Genomic DNA, 20,558 nt, shown 5'->3' on the forward strand with positions numbered 1-20,558 from the left:
TCCCGTTTTAACTCCCAAATTATTGCGTGCAAGGCGGTAATAGGGACCTTAAGCAGTCAGGACGGCAACGCCAAGGAAGACTCCGATTAAAAAATGAGTTTCTAATCTTAGTTAGAATTTCAAACATGGCTGCAGGAGCTTACTGTCTCATATGGCGCCACAGCTCAACTTCAGCATGACGTGTAAAAGTAGCGTTGAGTTCCAAATCAAAATTAAAATAATTTGCCGTCGCGGTTTCGGTTCGCAGACGACGCAAATTTTGGCGATTTCACTCTGTTTTTTTGTATAGGAAGGCTAAGAAATGTACAAAGTTTCAAAGCGCACGTGCTGAGCTATTGTTCTGCCAATTAGATCGCTTATTTTTCCACGTCCTCGTTGCCGTCGCCGTCGTGGTTGCTTAAGGTCCCTACTACCACTCAAAGTAAACAAGAATTGGCCTCCTTTTGGATAAGGACGACGCAAACGCCAAATTTAATGTATAAATGCGTTAATAGGCTCGCCCCAAATTATCTTTGTAACATGTTCACTCCGAGAACCTTGTCCTTTGATCTTCGTGGTGTAAGCCAAAAATTGAACTTGTCGAAACCAAGAACTGACTTCCTGGAGCGTAGCTTCAGTTATAGGGGAGCTTCTCTTTGGAACGATCTTCCTGAGGATATTCGCACTACAAAACCTCCACGTATCTTCAAGAGAAGAATTGATAAATGGCTCTCTGTATAGGGCTCCCACACGGCAAATATGTAAACCAGTTAATCGAAAATTTTACTTAAGATGAATTTCTTCTTTGTTTTCTATTGCCATACTGATATTTTTACCGTGTTTTAAAAAAATATTTCATTTATTCATTCATTTATACACTTTCTTTAGTCTGACATACACTTCAAGTGTTCTATAAAGTTAATGATGTGTATCCATCACTGCTACATCGACTCAAAAAGGGTTGGAAGTTCTGTTGAGCAGACGTTCGTGTGCAGAAATGATATTTGAACCCAGAGACTTCAGCATGACAAGTGAATTAGCTGTCGGACATTTAAGAGTCAAAAAGGGGTGCAAATCTTAGTATATTTCCGATATATATACTATACAGGTATGTAAAAGAATTACATTTTCAATTGCAAGTGGTGTACCGCCTCGTAAAGGTTTAGAACTCAGGTTGCATAGACATAGCAATTCCTACAAAGGATTTGAGTAATAAATACGTTTGCTGCTAAATCAAGCCTTCAGTCCTCTTGGCTTTGTGATCCTTTTTGTTTGTTGCTTGGTTTCTTGCGTCCATTACAGCCCCAGAACTCATAACAACGAAGAAGGCCAGGTTCAGGGCCTCCATGAACGGCTGGAAAGTCTATTGTTACAAAATAAATGTTAATTCCGTAAAGTTGTCATCCTGCTGAGTATTATTTTACCATGATCATTATCGTTTTTAGAAAGCCTTATTCTGTGATTATTTTATTAATAACTGAGGTATTCATATACTTCTTTGTAACTCTTACAAAGAAAAAGGAAAAACAAAATACTAAAAAGATCATGCAAATAAATGTAATTTTTTTTTCATTTACTTGCTTTATTGCTATTTACAAGCTAGCCGACGAAGGAGCTTTAAGTAGACATGACAGCGACACGTAGGTGAAAGTAAAACAGACTCATGAATTCAGAGAGAGGCTTACATAAGGCGCTTAGCTTCTCAAACGGCGCCATTGCTTTCTTCAGACTAACATGCAAAGACAAAGTCAACTTAAAAGTGAAATATCGAACATTTTTCTGTCGGGGTTCTCCATCTCTGTTTGGAAAAAAAATTGGAGATTTTACGCTTTTGTTTAGCAAAGCAAATTTGAATAAAGTTTTAAAGGGCAGGTCCAGGGCTTCTAATTTGTTCATTAGATAATTATTTTCTCCACGTAGCATCATCTCGCTATCGCTATCGAAATATAACGATGCCAATAGAGCTTTACGCTTACTCGTTTTAGTGAACTAAAAGTGTAAGACCGAAAAATTTTCCGTCGCGGTTCCCTATTAGATAAAATGGCCATTAAAGCTTTTACTTTTACGTTAACCTGTTTAAAAATTAACTCCCTATGCCTCCAACGCGAGGCGCATGTAATTGATTAGCTGGACCTTTCTAGCGAATTAAAATCTAGAGGTAGCCTTTTGAAATATAACTAATAAAAACCACAAGAAATTAAAGTTTAGTTCTAATTTACACGACCATTTACACATCACTTTTTCATAATCGACGTGTTGCTTTTGAAATCCGACACTAAAATCCCTCCCGTTTTTTACAAAATAATTTAATAGATTGGGTAAGGACGTCTTCAGGGAACGTCACGTGTATGCCGCCTTCTTGAGAGAAATATCTCAGTAGTATTCAGCATTACAGAGATACCATCTAGACCACCTGCACCTCCAGTCAGTGCCGCAGAGATGAAAAGGGCCAAATATGAGTTGTGGGTCATGTTGCCAAACCTTCTTGAGTACGTTTCTTGAAGGCTGTTACTGCCTAGAGTGTCATGTATGACTCAAATGCATCGAATACGAGAACCAGGAAATATGAATTATCAGCTTGTAAACGCCTTTAACCTACAGTAAGTAGAAAACCTTTGCTGAACTGGCTTAGCCAGGAAATTTATATAAAAACGGGTCATTCTCTTTAATGTTCGTGTAAATGGTAACTCGTGTGATTTGACTAAAGTGCAAGTTGAATTTTCGAAAATTTCGACGAGAGAAAAGGTTGAAGAAAAACTTCTCTGCCCTGTTTAATCGTTGTGGAGCGATTATAGTATTGAAATATTTGATGAATAGAACGGAGCACTTTGGAAAAATATCTACGAGGACTGTACTTCTTAGCGAGGCAGGACGAGTGTTCATTCTTAGTTCTGACCTGCACTTGATAATAATATTTCGAGTCGTCAACGTTGTCAAAATCAAAGCATCAGTTCTTTAATTTGGGTCCTCTTGCATGCTCTTGGAACTGAACTCGGCCTTGCATCCAAGTCTTGTTTCCAAAAATCCAGAATTAAAGAGAAACAGAAGAAAAGAACATGCAACAAACAGTAAACAAAAACGAAGGAAAATCCCTGCTTACATCGACCTTTACCTCGTTTAATAAGAAAGCCGTCAAGCTCAGGACCGAACTGATGCTAAAAATAACGACTCTTTTGCTATTTAAATATGTTTACAAGTGCACAGTTTGCTTGCGTTCTGAGTAGAGAAGTGCATGAACAAATTTGAGTTCCTAATCTACGAAAAGTTTTTTATTCAAGAACTAAGACCGCTCTCAAAGCTCAATCGCTCGTGCTAAGGTTTTTAATTAGCTTATAATTATTTTCATCCCTTTATATGCTTTTATTGTCCGTTTAACCCTACTAAATATTTTATACCTTTTACATGCATATATAGCTTTATTCATTGCTGCAGCTTTACCATTCACTTGAAAATCACCAATGTTTGGTCGTAACGTCTTTTTTTATCTTTGACTTTTTATTGTCAAAAGTTCTGAATAAAGTCCAAAAAAAAAAGGTAACACGGAAAGGAGTGATTTTAGTAATAATAACAACGTACACTTGATTTGAATACAAATCAGTTTTTTTCATGCGGTAACTGGTTTTCAAGTGTCTCCTGTCTGATTGAGTTTTGTGTTGGTTGGCATTGGATATAGAGAACTTCTTAGTAATAAAACGATAGAAGAATAGTGATTTGTCCGACCTTTTTTCTTTTAAAAAAATCTTTGTTTCATTTTTATAGTTCAAATTCAGGGTTTAGGCTAACTTCAAAAACTTTTTTTTTTTGATAAAAACTTTGTTTTAGTTTAATAGTTCCATGTTATAGGTGCGCTTATTGATCGATTCAAATGAGTTGAATTTTACTGACGCGATATGTTGCTTGCGTGCATCTTGCTACTCAGAAAAATCCTTAAGACGATTGTATCACAGAGATACCAGCTAAATCACCTGCACCAGCCGTAAGTACCGCAAAGATGAAAAAGGCTAATTACAAAATTATAAAACTTCCTGTGTGGCTTTAAAAAAAATCAGAAAACTTCCTGTGCGCCCTTTAGAGCTAGTAATGCCTAAAATGTCATGTATGACTCAAATGCATCGAATATGGGAGCTAGGAAATGAGAAATATCAGCTTGTACACGCCCTTAACCTGCAGTAAGTAGAACACCTATAGACTGGCTTAGTCAGGGAAGATATACGAAAACGGGTCATTCTCTTCAATGTGAATGGTAACTCGTTTCCCGCTTTCGTATGCTTTAACTAAAGTAAAAGTTGAATGTTCGAAAATTTCGAACGAGAGGAAAAGGATAAAGAAAAAATTCTCTGCCCTGTTTAATCGTTGTGGAACTATCATATTATAAAAATATTTGATGAATAGAACGGAGCACTTTGGAAACGTATCTACAAGGCAGACATGTAAATGAAAGATGATACAATATTTCGTAGTAAGAGACATAGAGTTTCGCTCCTCGAAGCAGGTATAAGAGGGTAAAACCTTACAGGCAGTTTCACCGTTTTGGTATGGGCAAATGTCTAAGTAAAAATGTCAAAATCATGGATAATACTGACGTTTACTTTCAGGGATTATTGTATTTTTTTAATTATTTTTGGCTGCAGATTGCATTCCGCTGACTTACAAGCCCATACAATTTTGTTAGAGTGAAACCTCTGTTCTTGCTTATTTATACGGATATGAAATTGCACTCGAAATCACGTGCTCATCAGCACCTACTGACAGAATTTATCTGTGAAATGTTTTCAAGAAATTGGCATCAAACGAAAACCAATGGAGCCAGTACTATTTATCACGCTTTTGACGAAAAACTGATTTTAAAACGATTTCCGTTTCAGGATGATTTCTTTGTTAAAGATAGAGGCAGTTCTTATCACCGTCCTGGTGTGCTTTCTTTGCTCTCAACTTGCATCTTCAGTGGCAGGTACAGAATTATATTATAACGACAGTAGGAGAGAGTTATTCGTAAAGAAACAAAATTTCTGGATATACCGAACAAAAATGTCGCCATATTTCAATCTAAACATATATATCGAGACGGTTCGGAAATCATATGGATTTTTTATCAGAGACCGAGGCAAATTTCTTTCTTTCATTAAAAGTTAGTTCATTGTTGATTAATTCATTTACCATTATCTATGCTCACTTCGCCGATCGATCGTAGCTCTCCCGTCTCTACCTATCCTACGTCCTTTGCCTATTTAACTGTAGATTTTATCCTGTCATTCAGATATTTTTACACCACTAAAATGACTTAATACATCATTGGTGTAGCTTTTTAAAAGGCCAAAATATGACAATACATGACCTCTCAGTTTCTCTCCTACGCACTCAAAACACCTCATTACCATTGCCAACTTGAAACATAGGCCATATCCTCCTTTTCTGTCCAAACCCTTGTAGTGGTGTTCAACTCTAACAATCCGATTCAGCAAGCAAAAATACTTTTGTTCTTTGTCTGATTGTTTACAGAAGAGACCAATTACCCTGATGGAGCAGAGATAGCAATCGTCGTGGATACCAGTGGAAGTCTTGGCCGAGTAAATTATTTTAAACAAGAACAAATCGTAAGGAAGGTTGTGGAAAAAATCGCTGCAGACGTTGCCAAACTCACTATATCATTAGTATCATCAAGCCGAGGCCGTGTGCAGTTTGTATATGATTTGAATTCATTTATACAATCTGGAAAGGATTTTCTACCCTACGAAGGGGGTCTATCATTTTTGAAATTACCTTTGAATAAAGTATCGACAGAAGTGTTCACGAATCCTAACCGGAACGTTTCTAAGATTACAATTGTATTTTCCAGACGGAGTTCTTGTGCACTCTTCATTTCCAAATTCACCTGTTACACCTGTGAATGCACTAAGGCGAAAAGGCGTTCGAATTTTTGCCGTCGGAATTGGTAAATACGCTCCAGAAGATATTCTAAAGAGTATTACAGAAAGAGAAGAAGACTTAATTATGGAGAAGGGCTTCTACACTTTAGATGATCATGTAGATGATCTGGTGAATATGATCCTCCGAGCCATTGGTAAGCTGGAAATAAAATGTAACTAAAATTAATAGAATTTATCTCTGTATTTTCTTTCAGACCTCTGTTATTGCTTTAACCGTTTCCAAGGGCCAGGATTGGTTTATATAGATATACGTTGAAAAGCTTTTCGATGAAATGATTTAGCTTCAACTTGCCCCGGCTGTTAAAAAAACATAAATTACAGTAGCTTCTGTTGTTAACCACTGCTGTTCGTGAATTAAATATGCTTTGTTTACAGGATTAAGATCCACAAAGGATGAATAAGTTTTTTATCCTTTCCTCGCCAGAAAAGCATCCAATTGGCCAATCAGATCGCATTATATGAGAATTCATTCTTTTTGCAATGGTTTCTTTCAAAAAGACCAGCTGGTCTTTTCAGACTTAGTTCAGAAAGGTGTCACGCTACATTTCAATTATAAAAGTATTTTTCTAGTGTTTAGACAACACGCTTTCCACTGAGGACGCGATTTAAAACAATTCTGGGACTTTGTCGACAGATAATCCTTCTGTTCGTTTTAATGAGCATCGAAATTGGTTTTTCGCCGGAAGAAAAGCCGAATTAAACTGTGTAGCATCAGGCTGGCCTCTTCCAACAGTCAAGTGGCTGATTGACGGCAAGCAAGTCAACGATACAGATCTTAACGAAACAATTCATCTCAAGGAATCAGCTACCAAAGAATCAATCACTTTGTCGCTTCACCTCTCTGAAGTAAACCCTCAGCATGTTGGAGCATATGGTTGCGAAGCTGCAAACAAGTTCAAAGTAACAAGGCGTAATGTCGAAATATCATCAATTAGCTGTAAGGAACTATGTCGAGTTTAACCTTCCTTTTTTTGACCTCATTAGTAATAATAAGTTGAGAAAGAAAAAATTACGCGAACTCTAAAAATTATTTTACACTTCCACAAAAGTTGCATACCAGCTTCAAAACTCTTGCGTTTTCCTTCATTAACTCCAAGTACGGCCGGCATGACCGTTGTAATCTAGCAAGAAAACTGTTGCAGAGTGAGAAAGGGGGGGACCTCAAATACTATTATGAGGAGGAGTTAAAGCACTAGTTACTTTTAAGAAATCCAGATTAAATTCCTTACTTAATCCAGAGATGCCAATTCTATTTGCACGTTGAAGGTTATGGGCTAAAAGTCAGCTTTTGCATAATCAGCAGATATTTTTAGGAGAAACTAATCTTACTTTAGGGGCAATCAGTAATGTTTGAATTGTGTTCCAAAGGTCCACCAGTTGTCATTACACTAACTGCAAAATACGAGGCATTTCAATCAAACTCAACAGTTACATTGAAATGTGAAGTAGAAGGTCTGGATTATCAACAGCTGCAGTCTTACCACTGGCAGTGGAAGTTTCAAGGCCGAGAAATAGAAGACACAACAAAACACAAAGTGATTATTCATTTTCAGCCTCCCAACGTATGTCAGCTGTCGAGAGGATCTGCCATTCTTGATATCAACAACGTTTCCAGAGAAGATTATGGACAGTACACCTGTGTGATACTACAGTTTAACATCACACGTGCCGAGAGAGAAATATCTTTTCATTCCTTTGGTGAGCCTTTTCTTTATTTTGATAAGGATACAACTACGTCCTCGATATTCTTTCACAGTCTCTACTTCATAACTTTGAAGAAATTGGCTGCAGTGAAACTGAGATTAAATCCCATCAAAAGCTTTTCTTTAATTGCCAATATCATCATCATATAAGGCGGCATTTTGATGTGAGTTGTTAAACATGTCAATGTGTTGTTCTGTTGTTTTTTTCCTATTTTGATATCCATGTCATCATTAAGTGCTTTGTTGCATTTATCAGAGGCACCACCACCCGAAATTTTCATAGCGGAATCACACAAGTGTGGACGTGCTATAAAGCTGCAGTGGAATCCTCCACTTTTGATTGAGAGTAAAATAAGTGGTTACCAAGTTACCTTGAGATCAGTCCCTGGAGAATCTAAGCGAGTATTTAATCTCTCTGGCGAAGATAGTTCTCTCGAGTTTGATGGACTTGAGATTAATACAGTCTATAAACTAAATGTTCGAGCAGAAGATTTAAACGGATTTGGTCTCTGGGCAACGGAACAGCTAACGACGACTGCAGGTGAGAAAATAAAACCATTGAAAATATCTTTGCCAAGACATGTTTATCTTCAGAAGGCAAAGGTTTGTAATCGCCATTGGGATCAGATGCAAACTGCTTATGATACATTTACAAAAAAAAATGGTGCCGTGTACGACAACTGTGTCAATGTGCAACATCAGAAGCTATAATAAATATTTGGCCCGTACTAATATCTGTTTAACCGTGTAAATTGTATCACAGATGTACCAGCCGCGTTGAACGTCTATGCGAAACCATGTGGTTGCAGTGCTGAGCTCTCATGGGACACAACCGTAAACCAAAGCTGCTCAATCACTAAGTATACGATTTACTACAGGGAGTCTACTACAGAAAGGTTGTCGGCCAATAGCAGCGTATGGATTGTGAAGACTCTCAACGAGTCAAATGTTTCTAAATATCGTCTCTGGTTGGCTTGTACCCAGAAATACGAAATCATGGTTATGGCCTGGAATGAAAGGGGACATAACGATTACAGTGAGATCTCTGTGTTGTCAGTACTTACTGAAGAAGGTAAAGATACGGATCTCATCAATAAGCGCCATTAAAAATGTCCCGGGCAATTGATTGAAATTAAATTTCTCATCATACTCTTGTTTTTCTTTTTCATATTAATGTTGTTATTGCTTTTGTTTAATAAATAAACACATACATGATGGCATAATCGCTGGGGTATCATCGTTGTATCATTTTCAAGTAAAGAAAAGTTTAAATTAAGCATCTCAAATGAGTGGCAAAGGAAAGAGTGGTGGTATGTGGCAGCTATATATTTTCCCGTGGATATACGTGAAGAACTCCCCTTGTGTCTCCATCATTAAATTGACTGAAAAGTTAAACAAAAAAATCATCCCGAGTCCGATTATGTGTTGAGTACAGGTTACTTTGATCGAGACACCATATTAAAAGATAAGACAAAACAATGCACTTTGTCGATTCCAATGAATTGAGAAATGAATTATTGTATATCAATTTTTAACTAATCATGGATGTGTTATTAGGATTCCCGTTTACACCGTCGATAACAGATATTGTACGGAAGCAATGTGGTTCAATAAAAGTCAAGTGGAATCCATCATCTTCAGACTCTGGTGGGGGTCCAATAACTAGTTTCCAAGCGCAGATAAGAGAAAAAAATAGTCCGAAGTGGTATAACTGCACAGATTTCCTTTCAAATGTTAATGATTCCTGCTCGTTCGATGGTTTACTCAATAAGAAGGCCTACGATGTTCGTGTAAGAGCAGTGAACCAGAAGGGGTCGAGTGACTGGACGAACAGGACATACAACACAGAAAAATTGGGTAAGTAATAAGTTTACTGCGAGTAAAACAGGAAGCCTAAGATCTTGTTCGGTGCTTCATTCTTTCTCCTAATTGGTAAATCACTACTGGTGGTCGATCCAGATCAGTTGAACAAATTCAAGCCTCAAAGCAATTGTTTAAAGGGCACACTGATGTTTCCAAGAGATGCAACTGTTTATATAATCTTTTATTAGCACGGTTTAGTCATTCCATTCTTTTCTACACTCGCAATATCTTAAACGCTTTATACGCAGCTTACACCTGTACATGATTTAAGTTAATACCTATCAGGTAATGATAACAAGGTCTGGCTATTGGTATTCTCTCTGTTGCGTATAAGGGTCAGTTTTATTTACATGAAACGCATTCCACTCTTTGGGGATTAACATTCATAATTTTCGATTATCCGGACTCTCGATTATCAGTACGGACTATTTAGTCCGGTCCTCTTACGTCAGGATAATCGAGGTTCGACTGTAAATAACGATAGCTTAGGTAATATTATCAACACTCTATTAAAGGTAGTTTCATTATCGTAGGAGAGCTGGAGTTTGTAACTGTAAGTGTTTTTCTCTCCTAAAATAAGCCAGTTTGTTCAATTTTGTTGCAGGTCCTCCTGATTCACCGACGATTCTGTACGACAACTGTACAATTTCTGGAAGAAATGTTACCGTAAAGTGGACTGTACCCAAATCCCATAATTGCAACATCACCATGTACTCTATTTATTATAGAGAGACAGAACCAACTACGGAGAGCTGGAAGCAACTAAACGTTACGGGAATTACAAGTTATGAACTGCATCTTCAGTATAGCAAGAAATACGAGATCAGAATTGCTGTTTGGAACAAACTGGGACGAAGTAAATGCAGCGAGGCTTGGGAACCTAGAACAGCACAAGGTATTTAAATTATCGCGATCAATAAGAAACCAAAGTCTGTATTTGAAACTTTCGCCAGGATGTAAATTGGGAGGCTACTTTAGACCTTCGAGCTTCCTCTAGTGATAATTCTTACGTTCTCAGTAGCATGATGATTTCTCTTTGTCTGCGCTGAGATAGAATACTAATCATTCTGGTCATACATAGTCATACAAGTGAATTCTTCGTCAAGTTGCGGACTATCACATAGATGCAACCTATTTGCATCCCATGGTGCAAACTCTCCCTTGTTGGAAAATACTTGTCTCGAAGGAAAATAGAAAAATTCAATCTCGTGCATAGCTAGGCTGGTTGTTGTTTGTTTTTGGATATACTCGTGGAAATCTAGCCGGCCTTCCAACGCTGAAAAATTTGTCTAATTTGATAAGTCACGCATGGAGCCTATTTTTGCTCGGGGAAGTGTTTTTTCCATTAATTTGGTTTCTGTTTTACTATTACCCTAATCACTAGCAAATTACCTATATTTAAATGACTATAATCTACTTATTTATAACTACTGGTGTTACCCATACTCCAAGAACCCCAAAGAACTCTTAAAAACTAACGTTTCTAAAAGAATATATTTCTTGTTTCTTGTTTTACAAAAACTACAACAACAATTCTCTTGTAACTGTCCCGGATGTTGCCACGTCACAAGTCACATGTTTCCATTACGTTTACGCTCTTATACTGACCCGAATATTCTGATTAAATGTGTATTGCCTTTTTTCCACAAAGGAAGTATTCAAAGTAATGAAGGCCTGAAGATCATTCCTTTCACAAATCTTTCACACATTTAACCCGGCCTTGAAAATTTTTCTCATGCCTAATGTCTACTATATTTACAGATGTGCCGTATAAACCAACCCTGCATCAGCCAATTCTTGGACAGTGCAACATCATTAACGCATCATGGAGTCCACCTACTCGAGAGGCACTTGGAGATCCAGTGACTGGTTATATACCTCAGATTAAAAGGACAGGGTCTGAAGGATCTTGGATCAACTGCACATTTTTCAGCACTTTAAATCCAATGTCATGTCTGTTTACTGACTTGACACAATATTCACATTATGATGTGAGAGTGCTGGCAAGAAATATCATCGGATACAGTTTGCCATCCAACGTATTAAAAATTTCTACAAAAGGAGCAGGTATGGAGCAATATTCATCATAACTCAATAATAAATTCTGATTTAAATAAAGGCTAAACTCGTTTACTACATCACCAATCAAATAACAGCAATGTCTTAAACAGTTATGGATCTTTTTTCATTTAAGAAGGAAGAAGAGAATTTCTAACTGTGGGTTGAACACGAATCTAAAGCGTAATTTACGAGGAAGGAGTGATTTCGAAAAACATATAAATTAATTGTTCATTTTGTTCATTGCCTTCCTTTTGGTATCGCTCATCACCATTTCAAACCCAGTGAAATGGATCGCAATAACCCAGTAAGCTCCATCGTAAATGTTGGACTGGGTTTCTTAGATAAGTATTGAGATGTACTCTGTGCAAACTCACTGAATAAAAATTGTCTGTCTTAGATGAGAAGCAATGCTATTGGTCAGACGATTTTTCTCAACTATGAAAAATATCGCATAGACCAATCAAAAGCCGAATACCAACCATGAAGTAATCTGTTTGTATGCCATTCAACGTATCAAGAATTTCGCTAGTGAATCATTGTCGGCATTCATATGAAGTTGTCAGTGTAATTCATTTGCTTTATGAAGACAATGATCCATTTGTGACTGCAGCAATCGTAACTTCTCAACGCCACAATTACTGATAAAAAAAGGCGATTTATTGACGGTGAACGATGTAGGTTGAAACTTAAAAGTAATAAATAAATACAAAATTACAACGCTGAGCCAACTTGAAACGACAATACTTACATCGTTACGATTACTGCAAAGCTGCGCTTGACGAAAAAACACTTTCCGAAGACGAAATGAAGAGTACAGGAGCTGTTTGAAAGCTAACTGCGACTAGCGCGACTACCGAAAAAGAAAAAGCGCCCTGAACAGAAAAAGCTAAGTTTATATACGCGCGAAAAACTAAAAATTAATGCATGCGAGAACAACTAACTGAAAGTATAATTGCCGCCAGTAATTTCGAAATAAAAAATAATGAACGAAAGCATGCAATATGGAGAACAACAGAAGCTAACTAACCGGTGAAAAAACACTCAATGGACAACGAGAAACAGCAACAACACAGAAGAGACACCCCAATTAATGATTGAATACATTCCGCACGCTAAGATCTTACAAAAGGATAACACTTATCTGCAAAGCCTCGACTGTATGTGTCTGTTCTGACGAGATACTTTCTCTTTGTTATTTTTAGAATTACCCTTAATTTAAAAAAAGAACTCTGCTTATCTTATGCATAACGGCATCATAAGTAATTTTGGACGATTATGTCAATGTTAAAAGCATCATATTAATGTTCATAAATCTTCTTTTCAAATTTGCAGACCAGCCTCACCCACCTGTAATAGTTGAACGGAAAGTGTCAGGATGTAATGTGACCCTCACGTGGACCAAGGCTCTATCAAAAGACTGCCCAATACTTTTCTACACAATCAGCTACAAACAAATAGGCGCACCTCCTGATGCCATCGAGTGGACTATGATAAATATTACCGATGTCACAGTCAATCAAGTTACCATTATGCTAAATTGCACCACGACTTATGAGTTTCAGGTCAGAGCTTGGAATGAGCTAGGAGGAAGTGACAATTCTATGAGACAGTCGGCAACTACAAAAGGTGTACAGTCTCAGTTTGAGCAGAAGATTACGGCACAACACCCACCAGGTCTGGATATGAATTCACTGAAGATAGAATAAGTTATGCAATAAATTGAGAATGCGAGAGGAAAAGCGATGTATATTCTGCAGGAAAAGTTTAAAAATGCTGTGATGATCATAATCGAGTTCGTTTACTTTATAGATTCTTCACTGCTGACCAGTAATCTTGTAAGAGTACTAATGGCCTGTTTGGGGTTTTTGGTGGTCATCCTGCTGGTCATTGGTGTTTGGTATTTCCATAAGAATCGGGCGACTAAACTGACAAAAAGGTACACGTTATTACAGCTTCTAAAAGCCATAGCTAAGTGAAACGTAATGACCAACATTAAAAACGGTGAAGTTTTTTCTAGAACCTTAAAGTTCGTTTCGAAAGATTCACTCACATTCAACAACCGATCATTGAAGCACATGGCACGACCGTATGAGGAAGTGTCAATCATACATGAACGTTAAAATGCAACAGAATCAATGAAGTAACTCCAGCTCCAAGTATTCTTTAACTGCTAAGAACATAACAGAATTCTCTAAACGAGGAGCTAGTAAGTCACCAGTTTTATCATAACTATAACATCTCTTTCAACTAAATTTTATTCTTTCTAACGAAGAACTGCCGACGATATTCAGGTTTTGGAGCTGTGCGAAATCCATCCAATTAGAACAGAATTCCTCGAGGCACTGGGTGAAGGAGCTTTTGGAAAAGTTCACAAAGCTATACTTAAGAATAGTTTGGATTTTTTTGCAAGCGATGAAGTATTTTGTGGACGAAATAGGCAGTCAACGAATGTAGCAGTGAAAGAATTACATGGTATGAGTTATCAACGGAATTATGTTATTTTAATTTTTTTTGTTTGTATGCTTTGGTTTTACCTTATGCTTAACGAAGACAATTGGAAGAATTCACAATACGATTTGAAAACAAAAATCCTTATACTTGATCATTACCACAAAACCACTCAAAATTAAAATGATGCATATTTGTTATGTGAATTTCTAAAATAATATTCCTAATCTAATAAACACTTGATTGCCTATGCAATACAGAAAACGCTAATGAGGAGCAAAGAAGGGAATTTTTAGAAGAGATTGAGCTCATGAAGCAAGTGGGAAAACACCAGAATGTGTTGAGTTTCCTCGGCTGTTGGACTACAACTAAACCTTTTCTTCTGATGATCGAGTATGTAGCCCATGGAGACTTGCTTCAATGGTTGAGAAGAAAAAGAGTTCAGGTAAGTCTGAGAAAGAAAAAAACCACAAATGAACACCAGTCTCTACTGAATTACCTAGTTATTGCCTGCATCTCGTCCAAGTTACTTTGCCGTATGACAACACCGCGGTCAGAATCTCGTATTCTGCTCAGGCATTCTCTTTTATATTTGCACACTAGAAATTCTCCGAATGCTTTCGAAAGTTAATAACTACAAAATATCAATCATTGATGCCAGGTATTTAATAACTCAGCGAAAAGAATCCACTTAAGGGGTGACCATAATAAGAAACTTTGCTCCAACGCAGAGAACAGACTGAACTTTTTTATTTTATTCCTTTCCGTCACACATTTGACCAAAATAAGAGGAAAAGTAAATAAAAAAAGATGTAAATCGCGATAAATCATTACTAAATCTTGTTCTTACAGATTAACAGTTCCTCTAACAGTGAGCCTGGAGGAACTAGTTTTTACGCCGAAAACAGGAATCTCAAATCAACTGCAGAAGAGGTAAACATGAAAAACAGAAATACACTTGGAACCAATTATTGATTAGTAAGGCACTGAGGAGGCTTCTAATGGATTCCCCCAAAATGATACCGAACTGCAATTCATGTTTATATGTGTTTAACAAAGAAAGATATAAAGGCGAAGAGAGTCATGTTGCGCAACCGCGAGCTTAAAACAAACAAAGAATAAGCGTATATGAGAACGATCCTTCGCAGTAAAGCACTATTTGAGCAATAGTGAAAATCAGACCTGAAAAAAATTTCAGGCCTGTACGGGATTCGAACCACTGACCTCAGTGGTTCGAGGTCAGTGGTTCGAATCCCGTACAGGCCTGAAATTTTTTTCAGGTCTGATTTTCACTATTGCTCAAATAGTGCTTTACTGCGAAGGATCGTTCTCATATACGTCTCATAACCGCAGTTCACACATATGTTTCATATGTTTGTTGTTGTTTGATTTATCATCTACGGGTTTATATCGAATTAATTTGATGGCCTGCTCCCAGTTGGCTTGTTAGCTCAATTGGTAGAGCGCTGCACTAGTATCGCAGAGGTCAGTGGTTCGAATCCCGTACAGGCCTGAAATTTTTTTCAGGTCTGATTTTCACTATTGCTCAAATAGTGCTTTACTGCGAAGGATCGTTCTCATATACGTCTCATAACCGCAGTTCACACATATGTTTCATATGTTTGTTGTTGTTTGATTTATCATCTACGGGTTTATATCGAATTAATTTGATGGCCTGCTCCCAGTTGGCTTGTTAGCTCAATTGGTAGAGCGCTGCACTAGTATCGCAGAGGTCAGTGGTTCGAATCCCGTACAGGCCTGAAATTTTTTTCAGGTCTGATTTTCACTATTGCTCAAATAGTGCTTTACTGCGAAGGATCGTTCTCATATACGTCTTATAACCGCAGTTCACACATATGTTTCATATGTTTGTTGTTGTTTAAAGAATAAGCGTCCAACTACAGAGGAGAACGGAAAAAACAATATAGCTCTAGAGATAGAATAAGCGTCCACCGACAAGGGAGAACGGTAACAAAAACTGTAATTAAAAATGTTTTATGAAAGGATAGCGATTGACTAAAAATCTAAAAGGATAAGGATAGAAAAATTAAAGCAGATTTAAACATACTGCGCTTTTGAGTTTTGACGAACTCGTTCTTGAGGATAATCAAAGGTTACCTCCTTTTAATTAAGTTGTAATATTGTGAGTTGAAGAATTTTTCTCACTTTGTGAGAGGTATTCACCCGAAATTAAAAGACGTTTCAAGTTATTAAATATTGCGTCCCATTATGGTGTTCCAAAATCTAATTTTAAGAACCCTCTTCTTCGATCAGGTCCGTGACGTAAGTAACGAGAACAAACTGGAGGCATGCAACTCTGTCCCATCCCCTGATGACAAATTACAACCTACTGAAGCTGAAACTCCTCAGGTGGTTTTCTCCATTGAGCTTCCAGGGGGGGACGTTTTGACGGAGAAGAAAGACGAGGAGTGCAGTGATGATTGCGAGTCATTTGTTCCAGCTGATCTCCTTTCACTAGCTTGGCAGATTGCAAAAGGCATGGTAAGGTATAAATGTTTAAACAGACGTCCCGAGACTAAAGTGCTTGTCCCATGTTCTTTGGCTTTTATAATTTAGCCTTGACACTTCATCTGGGTACTAATAAGTAATTCTAAGACCAAATTAAAAAACAGACAAACTTCTTTGATGAGGGAAATTATGGAACCTCAGTATTGTTGAGGAAATTCTGCAAAGGAAATATTGTCCTATTAAGGTTCTCAATTTCATGTATATTTCCGAGAAGGGTCTCCTCCCCTTCGAGCAATCAACAAATTATTTTTATTATCTCATTGGTTAGGCCTACCTCTCCGGAAAGGGGCTCGTCCATAGAGATCTAGCGGCGCGAAACATTCTAGTCGGACACGGTAAACGGCTCAAGATCGCGGATTTTGGTCTAATGCGAGAAATGTACCACGAACTGTATGAGGTAAAAAAGCATTCAAAGTTACCAATCAAATGGATGGCGCCTGAGTCACTTTACAAGCAGATATTTACGTCAAAAAGTGATGTGTAAGTAACTTTAATCCTTTTCCAGTTGCCTAACGAAACTATAGGTAATGTAATGACAGCGACTACAAACCAATGATAGCAGTTGATGATCACGACCAAGATGATAGTGAAAATAATTTCATTTATAATAATAGTAATAATAATAATAATATTAATAATAATAATAATATTAATAATAATAATAATAATAATAATAATAATAATAATAATAATAATAATAATAAAGAAAGATGCAGAGGGCAGTACTCTCGGGCACGCTGAATATTGCCCGGACTTTCAAGGTAGCAGTTTGAATTCCTGTTAGAAGGAGGACCGTAGACACAACGGAAAAGCTTTTTAGGATTAGTTAATGTACATTTATTTTTTACTCCATGGCGCACAGGTTACGGTTTTCGCCCTGTGCTGCCTGATTAGAATGTAGCATTTAGTTGATTTCTCTGCGACATAATAATAGTGATGATGAGGATGATGATCATATTAGTAATTATGATTAAGATGTGTAAGTGAATTGCTTTCTTCTATGGCCGCTTAAGGGACCCAGAGGTGAATGATTGATTCTCTGACACTGCTATTGATATAACCTGCACAACAGGTGTATTTTTTGCGTTTTACGGCCGAACGGAGACAAGATCCGGGCGAGTGCGAAATTTGGCGCAGTGCGTTCAATTCATAATATTATATGGTTATCCTCTAATTCATAAATTTGATCTAACTTCATAGATTTATTCATTTTCTTTATTTTTACAGTTGGTCGTACGGAGTAGTCATGTGGGAAATTGCAACTGTCGGTAAATTAACTTTAGATGACAATAGTAATCAAAACGAACAGATTACATGACAGGGATCTCGTAAAGTCAGGATCCGATCTTTTCCAATTTTGCGCCATAATAGGATATCATAATTCAACAAAATGAATTAACTGGAGATTCCTGAGATGAAAAATTTTCAACTTTTTAATATTTTGCCATCTGCCAGTCCCCAAAGATCTATCATTTTTTCTTAAACGGCTTTCAACGCCTGTATAATTTGAATTTTGTGTTCTACTGGAATATTGCAAAGTCAGGATATCCACGGATAACAACTTTCCAAAATGCTGTAATTAATTGTTTAGTAACTCTTAATGTGTGTTATTTTGGGTCTAGGAGGCTCTCCATATCCCCTGTTAACCAACACAGAGCTCATGAGACGCTTGAAGACAGGCTACCGCATGGAAAAACCTGATTTGTGCTCAGATCAAGTGTAGGTTGATTGTTAATGATATTAATTCATTTCCTGGTGAATTTAATCACGTGTCAAAATTCCTCTCATATTGTAAACCTGTTGTGACATATTGGAAGCTAATCACCCAATATTCTTACGCTAACATAGTCTTTATTCTAAATTTAGGATTTGATTTCAGTTCAGCTTCATCTAGCCAGCTTGCAAGCGGTAGTTTATGTTTTCAAGCGCGGGATTCAGCGCGGCGAATATTCGATCGCCGTATTGGATGGGTGCAAGATCGTTTTCTCCCCCCTCGCTTTGTAACTCGTCCCAAATCCTCCACCCGTCCAGTATGGCGACCGAATATTCGCCGCGTTGAATCTGGAGCTTGGAAACACAAACTACCGTCCTCAAGCAGACTAAGTTCCCTGATCTCGTAAATCTGGTGACTCAGAGGAAAATTATACATGGAGTGCTGAGGTTTGGAGATCATTAGACCTTTTGATAAGAGTTATTAATTTTTCCTTTTCTTTTTAACCTCAGTTACTCTTTGATTTTGGATTGTTGGAAACAAGACCAAGACGAACGACCCAGTTTTCAAGAGATGGTTGGAAGACTGGAAGAACTGATGCATCAAGAAGTTGAATACTTTGATTTTAACCAAGTGGACGAGTCAAAAGATTATTATCAGGTGCAGGATTCAGAGGCTGAAGACTCGGAAGATGAGAATGACGATGTAAAACTCTAACTTTACAGCACATGATGGCTGACAACACTAGCTTAGTCTACTTTATAATTACTTTGTCGCGAATTGGGGCGTATTTTGCGGTCTAAAATAACGTAGTAGTTGAGCAGAGTGAAGAAAAGGAGTGAAGTTTTGATGAAGTAAGCCACCCGACATAAATCTCCTTTCCTCTTCTTCCGTCTAACTGCCATCCCTGAACACCCCTCTTGCGGCTCATGTGACATAGAGCTTGTTGATCCTGCGGAAACGTAAGTCAAGTAGTTTTGGCGGGGAAAGGTTTAAGCGCAGTGAGACCTGTGACTCGCGTCCTAAGATCTGTTTATGACCACCATCGTTGTTATCACATCATCGTTGTTATCAAATCAAAGGTGCCAAACTTCTAAAGTTTGAATTCACTGAAGGTTTTTTTTGGCAAGAATGGTTTTGAGCAGTACCCTCTTTCGATCTTTTTTATTCCCCTGGCAGTTTTTATGACATTTTTCATGCATATTGGCTGACAGTCCATCGGGGATACCAAAGGCCGAGGGCGCCTAAGAGCTTCAAATCAGGTCGCTACATTACAAAAAGACTAACATCCTTGATTAAGGGTTTAGGATGCATCTCCGGCAAGATTAATTTGGAGAATATCCTTTTACCCCAAAATATCCCAGTTCGCCCCATAACATGTGATTTTAGTAAATCTGTAAAATGTGTTGAATGTCCTCGTTAAATTCCAGCAAATTTAATGTCTCCTGGTGCAATACCCGGAAAACATCGAAATTGAGCCCTAAAAACATATCTTAAGACATTCCTCATTCGAGAACATTTTAGTTGAAAAAATAAGTTGAAATTGTTAGTTGAGTTCAGATCACTCTGAGAAGCATTTAGAAACTGCTATGGTTTACATACACAATTTAATAAAAATAGATTAACGCACAAAGATACAAAGCTGAAAGTGTGAGTGTAGGTTTGTGTTGATTTGCGTGGTATGCAAATTTTCTTCCGCTTTCTTCCGCTTTCACAACACCTCTGTCTCTTCTGACAGGTCCACTCACATTTTCAAACACTATTAATGCTCGGAACCTTGCCCGTTTGCATGTACTCGTTTGCATGTACTCGTTTTTCAATGCAGAGAAACCTCAATTTAACAAACCTCTATCTAAATAAGTCCTCGGTATAACGAACCAAAAGAAAGGGAATTTCCGCGCTCTTTCTCTTGAATGAAAGGCGCAATTTAACGAAAGACGACAATGAGGCAATTAGAAAATGTTTTATTAAGCGTCTTCAGCAATACCACAACGGCAATAGCTTTCGCTAATTTTTTTCATGGCGAAACTATGAAAAGGGTGTTATCTCCCAGAGCATAACTAATCACTATTTTATTTTAATCATTTTATTAATTATTCTTAAATTTAGATGAATGTAAGGTCACTTGTCGTTAATGTTCTTCTCGGCGTCGCCTTCGTGACTGCTTCACTTCCCGTTTTAACCCCCAAATTATTGCGTGCAATGGTAATACCTGAGTCAGTTTGCTAGACATAACGTCTCGTAGTCACGTTCGACGCACTAAAAACTACTATAAAACGAATACAAGAATTGTAAAAACGTGTAAAATGGTATATAAAAAGTCACTTGTAAAAATGT

The 20,558-nt window shown here is 37.5% G+C and overlaps 1 protein-coding gene across 2 annotated transcripts; it reads left to right on the forward strand.

The window, feature by feature from the left end:
* The first annotated feature begins 287 nt into the window (after nt 1-287).
* On the forward strand, nt 288-20,001 carry LOC148723859 (tyrosine-protein kinase receptor Tie-1-like). 2 transcript variants are annotated; one of them, XM_088733638.1, is made up of 21 exons: nt 288-1,087; nt 2,293-2,579; nt 4,845-4,930; nt 5,479-6,040; nt 6,541-6,843; nt 7,275-7,604; nt 7,866-8,150; nt 8,373-8,681; nt 9,167-9,466; nt 10,077-10,367; nt 11,234-11,539; nt 12,866-13,207; nt 13,343-13,469; nt 13,806-14,005; nt 14,242-14,426; nt 14,834-14,914; nt 16,256-16,483; nt 16,779-16,990; nt 17,738-17,778; nt 18,133-18,229; nt 18,734-20,001. In XM_088733638.1, the coding sequence occupies exons 4-21, from the start codon at nt 5,971-5,973 to the stop codon at nt 18,936-18,938; spliced, it is 3,912 nt and encodes a 1,303-aa protein (XP_088589764.1). In that variant the 5' UTR covers nt 288-1,087; nt 2,293-2,579; nt 4,845-4,930; nt 5,479-5,970; the 3' UTR covers nt 18,939-20,001. The 2 variants fall into 2 exon arrangements, with proteins under 2 accessions (XP_088589764.1, XP_088589765.1); XM_088733639.1 differs by lacking the exons at nt 288-1,087; nt 2,293-2,579; nt 4,845-4,930; nt 5,479-6,040 and having other exon boundaries at nt 6,685-6,843; nt 7,460-7,604.
* The last annotated feature ends 557 nt before the right edge of the window (nt 20,002-20,558 follow it).

This window comes from Stylophora pistillata, chromosome 9 (assembly GCF_964205215.1).
Source record: "Stylophora pistillata chromosome 9, jaStyPist1.2, whole genome shotgun sequence".
Lineage (NCBI taxonomy): Eukaryota > Metazoa > Cnidaria > Anthozoa > Scleractinia > Pocilloporidae > Stylophora > Stylophora pistillata.

Bases quoted from the DNA above. Each gene is read 5' to 3' on its own strand.
- LOC148723859 (XM_088733638.1), top strand. From the start codon at position 5,971: ATGGAGAAGGGCTTCTACACTTTAGATGATCATGTAGATGATCTGGTG. The intron at 7,605-7,865 runs GTGAGCCTTTTC...TGCATTTATCAG, and splicing joins AATATCTTTTCATTCCTTTG to AGGCACCACCACCCGAAATT. The intron at 13,208-13,342 runs GTCTGGATATGA...TTTACTTTATAG, and splicing joins TACGGCACAACACCCACCAG to ATTCTTCACTGCTGACCAGT.